The sequence below is a fragment of the Camponotus floridanus genome, unplaced genomic scaffold (genome assembly GCF_003227725.1).
Source record: "Camponotus floridanus strain SB8 unplaced genomic scaffold, Cflo_v7.5 scaffold5, whole genome shotgun sequence".
Classification (NCBI taxonomy): Eukaryota; Metazoa; Arthropoda; class Insecta; order Hymenoptera; family Formicidae; genus Camponotus; species Camponotus floridanus.
The window spans coordinates 311,627-323,281 of record NW_020229658.1 but is presented as its reverse complement, the minus strand read 5'-3'; the positions used below and the strand labels follow the sequence as shown (position 1 = coordinate 323,281).

Sequence of the window (11,655 nt, the reverse complement as noted above, 5' to 3'; positions counted from 1 at the left end):
ATAATAGATTATTTTTTCTCTGCAATTACTGTGTAATATTACTGTATAATTGAAATTTAATTAATAGCATCACTTTAAAGTGCTATGCAAACGTTTCTTTCACTATTTTGTATTCGCAAACAATTAGAAATAATTATATTTAATATGCTGTATTATTCATTTTCTTCTTCTCCTTCTTCCTTTTCTTCTTCTTCTTCTCCTTTGTCTTCATCTTTTTCTTCTTCTTCTTCTCCTTTTTCTTCGTCTTTTTCTTCTTCTTCTTCTCCTTTTTCTTCGTCTTTTTCTTCTTCTTCTTCTCCTTTTTCTTCACCTCGTAAGTCTTCTACAAATTTCTTGAACATTTCACATGGTTCGCCGTTAGCCTTTTCGTATCCAGGTGCAAATGTTTGTACTTTTTCCAACCAATTAGTAACATTTTCATAATCTTCCAAGTGAAATCCGAAAGCCTGATATAATAAATTGACTGAGTTTTTGAACATTTTGAAGATAAATCTTAGATATGATTTTGTATTGACAAGTAACAATTAGATTTGAATATCAGTAAAATTAGTGAAAGGGATACAATGCATAAAACAATATACATACACATGTATATATATAATCTATTAAAAAAATTTCATCAAAGAAAAATGCTATACAAAAAAATGAATATAATGGTTTATCATATTATAGTTTATTTTAAAAATAACTGATTGTTGACTTTGCATAATATTCAACGAATATTACCTCTGCTGTGGTAACAGATGAGACCAAAGAAAGATCAGCAATGGTCAAGTTATCTCCAGCTACGTAATCGTGTCCTTCGAGAAATTTATCTAGAATATGGAAAGCCTGTGTCATATTCTCATATTCCATCGGATCGTGCGTCTCGATCTGCTTTTTTAACACGGGCATCTGTGACAAAAATTGTCATGAGATTGCGGTCATTCTATTTAAAAATAATTAAATATATTACATACATAATAATTGAACACGCTTGCGTAAAGCGTGCCAAGATCAAAGTATAATCGTTGATCTATTAGAGCACGTGCCTCTGGATTTTGCGGATATAATGTATCATTCTCGCCGTACTGCTCAACCAAATAAGTCATGATAGCTCGACTAAAATTATGCCTTAATGAATAAAATGCAAGAGAGATGCGTCGATATCATTTGAATATTTCTACAAACCTCTCTGATATCTTGAGATCGTCATCGACTAAAAAAGGAATTGTCCTTTGTGGATTTAACTGGAAGAAAAGAAATTGTGCTTTTCATGTATTAATTAATTAACATGACATTTTTCAGAGTTTTCTACTTTAGATATATTGTATCTATTGATCTCCAATATCCAGAGTTTTATCAGGTTTTATATTTTTACCTGCTCATATTCCGGATCCCCAGCATGCGGGTTCAGCATTATCAGTTCCATCTCGAGCCCAATCGCTTCTGCCGTGAGCAATACGGCTCGGCATGGTGGACTCGGAGGTAAATAATACAGTTGCACAGACATATTTGGCCTTAAGCTATTCAATTTGTTATTTATGGATATATAAGTTCTTTTACTTATGCTAGTAAAACACGCTTACAAGTCACCTTGTTGTCAATTTTAAATTATGCCACAAGTAAAATATTCGTTTTGAGAAAACGAATACATATGCGATTCCGGGTTCGTACAAGACTGAACTGTATAAAGTTGCGAGTTTCTCATCAATCGATATACGGACACACGTTTCTGTATTATGGACAGTATAAACGACATGACCTTTGGGCTTAGAAATAGATGGATAGATAGCTTTTTATATATTTTTTATATCTAAAAGATATAAACTATAATCGAAGCAAATATTTGATACATATATATATATATTTATTTTTTATTATACCTATGTAATTCTAATATATCTATGTAATCTATGTAATTTTAAAAATACTAAAAATAAATTTTAAGAAATGTAATAGCATATAATATAACGGCATTATATTTTTTATATATTGCATTTGTTGCATAAATCAATGAAGTGTTAAAAGAAGGAAGAAATTTTTACATATCTTCTACAACTTCTGTATTGCTGTTATTACCGATGAAATACGAAACTGAATGAGAGTTTTTATATCATAATTATTACTTAAATATTGCTTTAAGAATGAAGTCATATGAACATTAAATCTGAAGACAATTAAGTCTTCTATAATAAGATTATGAATGATAAATCGCGCATAAATTCACAGTTCTCTCGAAAGACTCATTAATGTAAATATACTTGAAAATTGTTCTTATAAAAGACGCAGTGCAGAAAAATCTTCCAACTTAAAAATTTTATTTTCCAGTTTTATACAAAACTCAACTCCATCGGATATATATATTTATATTCATATTCAATTCTAGAAATCATATTTAAAAAAGATAATTATGTATATAACTGCAGATACAAATTTTACAAGTCTTGAGAAAAAATTAAGCGTTACTATTATACGCTGTTTTTAAGTTAATTTACATATTCTACTTTATTTTAATAAAAATTTGTGTTTACTTCTCAAGATGCTTAATGAGAAAATTGCACAAACAATACTTTCATCTTCAATTTCTACATATAAATAAAATTTTGCACATAAATATATATTTCTATAAAAAATATCGCTATAAAATACATAAATGAATTACAGAATAAAGTGAATTATATAGTAGAAAGAAATTTAATCTTTATCAAAGTAATTACATTAATTATTAATTGATACTTAATTAAACTTTTGAGATTTTGCACTTTTAACATAATTCTGCACCGATCGATAACGTAGAATTTACCTATTAACAGGATTTCAAGGAGAGAGGAAGCTTTTGGTTTGGTCACTTGCTGCAGAGACTTTTTGTTCATAACAAAGGCGAGCTTGGTCAAGATTCTCCAAAGGAAGACCCCTCAAACTATGCTAAAAGTTTTCCCATTGTTAAGTGACCTACTCAAAGAGGTAAGAATTTATAACTTTACCTTTGTAAAAGATATATGTATATATATATATATATATATATATATATATATATATAATATTTTCTTATTATATGTAATATATAAGGGTAGTTCAAATATAAATGAGACTTTTCGTAAAACGGCGAAGTATTAACTTAGGCTAAAATGGCTGCATTAACGAGAGAACGTAAGTGTTTCTGACAACGTATCTCAAGGAGAACTATATGGCTCTCCAGTCAGTAACAGCACGATGTGCGAGCAACTAGTACATTCATCTATGTCACAATAGATAATCATAAAGTTTTTAACGAACAAAAATATATCTGGCGCCGAAATTTTACATAGATTGCGAATACAGTTTGAGACCAATGTTTCTCCTACTACGCAAGTATTCAAATGAGTACAAAAATTCAAAAAGAATCATGAAACATTCAAAAATGCAAATTATGCCATTTGAAAACCAGTAATCATTAAGATTAATTTTAGATATGATTTTTCTACGATACATCGTGAATGTGTCGTATAAGAGAAGTCGTATCTAATCTTTGATATCTTCTTAATTTCTGGTTTTCAAATGGCATAATTTGCATTTTTGAATGTTTCATGATTCTTTTTGAATTTTTGTACTCATTTCAATACTTGCATAGTAGGAGAAACATTGGTCTCAAATTGTATTCGCAATTTATGTAAAATTTCGGCGCAATTTTCAAATGGTATAATTTGCATTTTTGAATATTTTATGATTTTTTTTGAATTTTTTTACTCTATTATTGTATATTATTGCAATCGTATTATTGTACTATATTACTGTAATCTTTTATGGATAAAATTAAATCAGCATCGAAAACATATCGAAAACATCAAGATATACTAGATGTCGTTTTTTGTTAATTATATTACATAATAATGTCGTCTTCATTCGGCGTGATGATGTACACGAGTGAGCACTGAAAGAATAGACGAACTATACTAGAGCACTTTCTGATTTATTACTTTGTGATTATTTATTTAAGCCACTTATAAAGAGGTTCTGGACAACTACAAGTTTGACATGAATGAAGCGATAAGGCGTTTGCGTGCAAATAATTCGCAGAGTGTTTTCTTTCTTTCTTTCTTTCTTTCTTTCTTCATTCAAGTTACATAAAAACTCTCACATCGGTGATGGCTATGTCATGATCATGAAAGCGAACATATTGGAAAACGGAAATTTAACAAACTTTCATATATATTTTTCTTTCATTATTAAGTTTTTGTAGAAAAAGTCTCGTTTACATTTCACTCTCGCATTATAATAATCTTCTCCTTCTTTCCCTCTTTCTTAACTTTACACAGTGAAAGTAAATACTTTACGAAATATTTCATAATTTCTCACAAAAAATATTAAAATTATAAAATATTTTATGTATTATTTTTTTGTAATTTTAGTTATACTTGATATGCAGGCGAAGGAGAGATATGATTTATATATAAAGAAATATATGATTTTAGTTGAAAATCTTTAATTATATTTTGAAGTATCTAAAAAATTAGATGCGGTTCTTATATAAATCAAAGTATATATAGATTTAAAAATTTGATAATGTATAATAAGGATAAATGAGGTATAAGTTTTATAAAATCTTATAATGCGCATACAATTTTATATTATTACAACAATTTATATCATTTAAAATTACACATATATAATTACATAATATTTATTTATAATTAAATGTATATAATGTCCTTGAATTTCTTTTCATATACGTGCACACATTTCTGATCATCATTTCATTTTGCTTTATAATTTCTATTGTACTACAGTTTTAAATATAATTTTGAATTTTATGTGAAAAATTTAAGATTAATTAATAAAATAGAATTCAATAATAAAATAGATATTTTAATTTCATTTAAAATTTAAATTTTTGTTATTTTTTTTCAAAAATTAACTATATATGTTTTGAATTAACTTTTTTAAATCTATATTAATAATTATGTTTCTTTAATTTGCATAAAATGAGAGTTATATAAATATAATTGATATAGTAAAAAAATATATGCAAAAGAAATATAAAAATTAATAAAAGTAGTAAAAGAAATGATAAAATCAACATAAATTAGTAAAGAATAAAGCACCGTACAATTCTTATATTAAGATAACAACTAATGTCAAAAAATCACTTCTTCTTCATAAACTTATCAACGAAACCTTTAAATGCTTTTATTTCATTGTCTTCAATCTCATTATATTTAACAGCTTCGGCCTGAATCCTGGCAAACCACTTCTGAACGTTAGTATACTTACTGAAATCATAATTCATAATCTGTAAAGAAAAAAAATGTTGATAATTAAGTTATTAGTTTTATAGTATACAATAAAACTTATAATTATGCGTATATTGGTGAAACTATATATTTTCAACAAATGTAGTTTATACATGAAAGTTCAATATTGTATGAAATTAATATATATTGTATGAAAATGATATATATTAATCAACATATATTTCAAGTTTAAACAAAGTTATCATTTAAAGTTGCAAATTTAAAAATTTATTTAATATAATGTAAAATAATAGAAGTAATATATATATGTACATTTGAAAAAGCAAATTCCTTTATATTATCTAAGTTCACAAAAAATATTTCATTCTCTTTCAATATATTCTTATGCAGATTCGTTGTTTTACTAATGAATCGGTGATATGTTTGCGAAAAACTAATATCTTACCTCAAAGTTACTAACGGTAACAACCAGAGCAAGATCAGCGAGAGTTAAAGTTTTCCCTGCCGCGTAGTTTTCACCTTCTAGGAATTTATCCAAGAAAGAGAAAGCCGCGTTTATCTTATCATATTTTGCTTGATCCGGAGCATTACCGGTAAAAATCCACGTATACTGCAATTAATGTTATCCTTGCATATAACTATGTCGATTATATTAACCATTTCGCGTTGCGTATGCATAATTATCAAGTACTGAACGATCTAAAAGTAACTTACGTAAGTGTCGGCAAATGATGAGTATAGAGTTCCCAAATCGAAATATAGTCTCTGATCAACTACAGCTCGTTTCTTTGGATCTTTTGGATAGAGAGAATCATCTTTGCCGTATTTATTGACCAAATATGTCATGATCGCACGGCTGCAATATGTTTACAATTTTAATGAATAAACAATAAGTAATTAATTATAATTAAAAATTATAATAAATAATTTATATTATATTATATATTATATCTCTAGATTTTTTTGGGATATCTCAAATTCTTGATACTTACTAAATATCAAAACATTGAGAATTCTACTTTACCTTTCCCATAAATAAAAACCATTGTCATCCATTGTAGGTATTGTATGTTGTGGGTTTATCTATATTCAAACATACAATAATTATTATTTAAATGATTAAATCATCTTGAAATTTTGAAATTTTTTTTTCATTTAACAAATTAATTAGAACGTGAAACACATACATGCAAGGTTTTATTTCTTAAAGAATTCTTAACATTATTAATTATCATATTAACACTTATGTAAATTTTTTAAACAATTAATTAACAATTTTAAATAATTAATTTTTTAAACAATTAATTCTCTTGTGTTTGTAATGTTATAATTAAAAATCTTTTAGTTCTTTTTTATATTTTTAAATCTTCGGCTATGTATGTATGTGTGTGTGTGTGTGTGTGTGGAGAAGTTTTATTTTAAGTTACCTTAACAAATTCGGGTTTCAAGTGATCTCCATCCAGAATACTAGTCTCCTTCAAGTTTAGGTCCACTCCTACGGCTGCCGCCGCCAAACGCACGGCACGACACGGAGCACTTCCGGCAATTTGATAAAGATCGATAGGCATTTTGAAATCTGCGAAAATGCACGATACATTATTAATAAAATATGATCGATCGGACACTCGAACAATATGAAATAATTTGTGGCAGTGAACTATGGGCTTTTTAAGATTCCAAACAAAACGTGTGTTATTTCGATTATTTATATAAAAGCAAACTTGTGCATTTTAAAATTCTAGAATTCCATATAACGTATGCATGTTTCATGTAACGTACTGCAATTTTTTACGCAATTATGCAGTATATATGTGACAAGTAATTTTACAAATTTCCACCTTTATAAAAACGGTACGAGCACTTATTAAATTTCTTGCAAAGTAGCACACTATGGATCACAAATTCGCAATCGTTGAAATATAATCTTATCAGTTTTAACAAACATCGGGACAAATTATTCGTGACAAGTAAAGAGAAATGAAATAGAAAGAGAGAGGAACAGAGAGAGGAGGCACAACAGACTGAACCTTGAGATTGTAGTCTCTGACGGAGCGGCAGCGAGATTATACCATAGACTGTCTATTCAACTTGCTTGTTCCATCTATTTAAAGCCCGTGTAAATAAAGGATAGTCTCATAATATTACGCATGTTAGAACGAGATAAGTTATATGCGTCATCGATTCTAATACAGTTGTTATGCGAACGTTACTTCGAGTGTTTCTTCTCTATCGTGACTTTTACGATTGATATAATTATGTTATTTATATAACAACGATAAGTGAGAGGCGCTTTTACAAAAATAAAAATAACATTGCACAAGTAGATGTAATTAAGATATTATTAATATACCGACATTAATATTATATTTTACATGAGTCGACAACTTTACTCAACTACCCAATTGTTTTTGTTTACGAAATATTGATGATTTTTTATTCTGAAAAATTTCGTAGCTAGACTGAAAGGAGAGAATGAGATTTGCATAAATTCATTATTCAATATTTTGCTATCGAAACGGAGCACCTACCGTTCGACGTGACTCGACGCTTATTTGCATATTAAGACATAAAAGATATGCTCTTGATAAATCGGTCTAATCTTTGAAAAAAACAAGTTGCGATAAATCTCGCACGTACAAATTTTAGCGAACTTGATTACGCATTGTGTTTTATTTTTTAACGTTTTTTAAGTATTACTCTTTCATCCGCTAATTGTACCAAGGGTTCTAATTAGCTTTAGCGCCCATGATTCGTCACTATTTGAAAACTGCTGATCATGTTTCTCTTTACACAATGTGAGGAAAGACACTTTAGAGTATCAGCAATGCCGTGTTGCTCGGTAAATGACTTAGCAAGATTAAAATCGATAGAAGAATCTAGAAAAAGCAAATAACGCGTTTATCTCTTTCACGCCTGCCTCAATGACATAACATTTATTAATTAATAGATAGCGCATTTTTTTCTGATTTCAGATATAAATACGAATATAATTTGATTAAAAATATTATCAAGTATTTACGCGCTCCATTTATATTCTTTTTATATATTGTTTATTAATAATATATCATAGAACTTAAAATATCTCAAAATTATGAAAAAATGTTTGTGAATATGCAAAAACATAATCGACGTATATAAGAATATGTTTTTTTGGAAGGGAAAAAGCTTTAATAGCTTCTATCATTTAAAATAAATGCTTTTGGGTTACAAAGATAAATTTGGTAAAAAATATGACGCACTTAAAATATAACGTAAAATTACTCATTGTTAGAAGATACTTAAAATCTAATGTAAAATTATTCATTGCTAGAAGCTTAAATATGTCTAAAGTTGTCAAAATACATAATCTTTCTAATGTCAATCATTCAATATGTAAATATAAATTCGAAAAGAGTTATGATTGTTTCCGAGTTCGAAAGAAATATTCTTCGAAGTAATACTTTTAATTTTATCTGTCATCCCTTTGCAAGCTTTATATAATTCTCATGACTAAAACTTAAGTACGAGAAAAATAGCCTTTTGAAAATGTTTTTATTGATTTTTATCTATCAAACCACTTTTCATATTTTTTCTAATTTTATTTTCAAAACGTTTTTATAAAAACGTTTCTTATTAATACTTTATGGTTAAAAAACATTGGATACGTTTAAGAAACGTATAAAATGAACGTGTGCTACCTGGATACTATTGAGTAAATTAAAAATTACTTACGTATTCACAAAATTACTTATCTATTCTATCATTAATTATATTTTATTTCATCGTTGATTCGATTTTGATTCAAATAGTTCGCTCATTTCTATAAGTCGCACAGTTAGATATTTTTGCGAAATCCCGTTTTTCTAAAAATCAATGAGAAATTCAATCAATTATTCGATAGCAAGTAAAGCACGGAATCTCAGCATAGCCTTGAATCGTAAGAATTGCTTTCTCACATCGATATATTTCATGTATCGCGTATAGCGGATGTAGCAAATGAATGCAATTGTCCAATAATTGCTATTAGTGTCAAAAGCTAATGCTAGTGATAAAATTAAGAAAAAAACCGGTTTTAACCAGAATATTAAGAATTCTTAAAATACAGGTACTTTAAATATTGGTTTAAATATTGGTCTACATACTTTAAATATTAGTTTTTCCAAATTATAATATTAATTATTCTAGTTTTTTCAAATTATAATATTAATTATTATAGTTAAATAATAAAATCCAGATCTTTATTTAATTTTAATCAGACTTCAAAAAGTTATGTAATTTAATCCGTAATTTAATGCATTACATATATAATTCCTAATTTTGTACATTATTGAATATATGTGTAACGTATAAGCTCTCTGCATCTTCCGTTATGCAACATTTTAATTTTGCACATGTCACTAACAGTTTGTTCATATTTAATAAATTCTGCAAATATCGAATAATCGAATATTCAAATCTTTAATATCTTTTTTTTAATTGAAACACTAAAACTTATCGTATTTAAATTTCTTTTTCATTAAATTTTCCTAGTTTTACATTTTTTTTAAACTTAGATTATTTATTTTTTTAAATAATTCCATATTTATATATAAATCAGGAATATAATAATAATAGTTTCCAAAATATTATAACACAAAATTAATACGACAATTTTGTTTAAAGAAATATTAATGTATATACATATAATAGCTATTATTATATTATCTTTGTATATTTATATTATCTTTCTTACAAAAATATAATTGCACATGAAATATCTACGAAATAAAAAATAACTGATCTATTTTGATTTGAGAAATTATAGTGTAATAAATGTAACAAACAAATGCAACCTTATCTATTGCTAGCTGTGAAAAGTCGATATGAAATTATGGTCTATTTTTATTTAATAATATGCAAAAAACTAATGTGTGGCATACACGACGAGATATAAAATACAAATATGTTTCACCTCTCCCCTTCTTCTCGGATTAACATGCTGTTCTAGCGATATGTTTGATCAAAACCGGATGGTCGACTTTAATCTTTTTTACTCACGGTTGACCGTCTAGCAATTTTTTCGGAGAATGCGAGATGCATTATCGCTAAGTAGCTCTATCGAGTTATTAACCAGTTGTGGCTAGGTCAATATTTAAACTTTTAACACAATTATACTTGGAAATTTTCTACAAAGCAAATTATTCATCACGAAACTAACATAAAATAGTTAAGTTAATAACCTCGAATATCACATAAGCGGTTAAATCGAATTTATTCATCAAAACTGTCTCACATATTATACCGTTAAAACTGATTTTTAAAATATGTAAAAGCCTTTTGTTATTTAATATTTAGAGGCCTTTATTATATGTAAAATATATTTTTAAATATGTTATTATAAAATTTAGTTTAAAAATATTTACAGCAAAAAAAATTACAAAAGGAGAAAAATTTCTTTTACATATATAATACTTATTTAAAAATATGCATATTAAAAAATTCTATAAACTGACTTTTACATTTAATAATTTCTTAAATATTCTAGGATAGAGAATCTAGCTTATTTTATATGTACTACAAGAGTATATATATAAACTCTAAATTACATTCGCAAAATAATTATAATTTTACAAATAACAAATAAATAAATTGAAGTTGCTCACCCTTCAGTTTTTCTGTTGGTATCCGATGCTTTCCCGAACTTTTTTCTTTCCCTCCTGTCTTGTTCCCTTTTGTTTGTTCCCTTATGTTGTGGCACTCTCTCACACAATATTCACTTACGAATGAAGCGGTTAACGGTTCGCGCGATATTTTGTATCATGCCACTCCTGATTACGAAACGCATACTTTATTATATTATGATAAAAAACACGTGAAAAAAAACGGCTGTTTAAAATTGCGCAACAGAATTTATGTGATATATGCGATATGTGATATTGCGGAAATTAATTCGTTATAATCACGAAATATTGGACGCATTACAAAATAGATTTATACGGAATATATTCTATTTTTTTTAGTATTATATTTTTATTATTATTTTAATTATTAATCAACAATCGTCATATTATATTAATTACACTGGTCAACACTCAAATTTTTTCCTGCCATTTAACATGTATTATAAGTTATATCTAAGGCATTGATTACGAAAAAAATACTAGTTTAATTGTATCAGCTCTACTTTTTTTATTTATAAGATATTACAATTTAAAAAAAAAACAATATTTGAAAGATGTATTCGCCACAAATATAACAAAAACTATCTGGATTATGTAAACAACATCTTCCAGTCAAAGACATATCAAAAGTTAAAAATATAATAATTTTGAGTCGAGTAAAGTTCAAAAAATCTGCACATGATGTCTAAAGGGGGTAGTTTAAAAATATTAAAAAACAAGAGCTGTTAAAAAAAAACTACTGTACTTGAAATCAACACACTTAAATAAGCCCAAAACTGCAAAATTATAAGAGGAAAAAGTTA

General features: G+C 27.0%; 2 protein-coding genes across 3 annotated transcripts; both read right to left on the bottom strand.

Annotated features, from left to right (window-relative positions):
- Positions 1 to 209: 209 nt before the first annotated feature.
- On the bottom strand, positions 210 to 1,672 carry LOC105254058 (glutathione S-transferase 1-1; the record flags this gene model as incomplete). The annotated part of the gene is made up of 5 exons (XM_020028346.2): positions 1,361 to 1,672; positions 1,171 to 1,229; positions 960 to 1,101; positions 727 to 894; positions 210 to 446 (listed from the first exon to the last, which is right to left on the bottom strand). Coding segments are annotated over exons 1-5 (738 nt in total), but the record flags the coding sequence as incomplete, so codon positions are not given.
- A 3,346-nt stretch (positions 1,673 to 5,018) lies between these two features.
- On the bottom strand, positions 5,019 to 11,006 carry LOC105254039 (glutathione S-transferase 1-1). 2 transcript variants are annotated; one of them, XM_025412276.1, is made up of 6 exons: positions 10,835 to 11,006; positions 6,641 to 6,789; positions 6,238 to 6,296; positions 5,928 to 6,069; positions 5,659 to 5,823; positions 5,019 to 5,251 (listed from the first exon to the last, which is right to left on the bottom strand). In XM_025412276.1, the coding sequence occupies exons 2-6, from the start codon at positions 6,779 to 6,781 to the stop codon at positions 5,105 to 5,107; spliced, it is 654 nt and encodes a 217-aa protein (XP_025268061.1). In that variant the 5' UTR covers positions 6,782 to 6,789; positions 10,835 to 11,006; the 3' UTR covers positions 5,019 to 5,104. The 2 variants fall into 2 exon arrangements, with proteins under 2 accessions (XP_025268061.1, XP_011260793.1); XM_011262491.3 differs by lacking the exon at positions 10,835 to 11,006 and adding an exon at positions 7,241 to 7,288.
- Between the last annotated feature and the right edge of the window lie 649 nt (positions 11,007 to 11,655).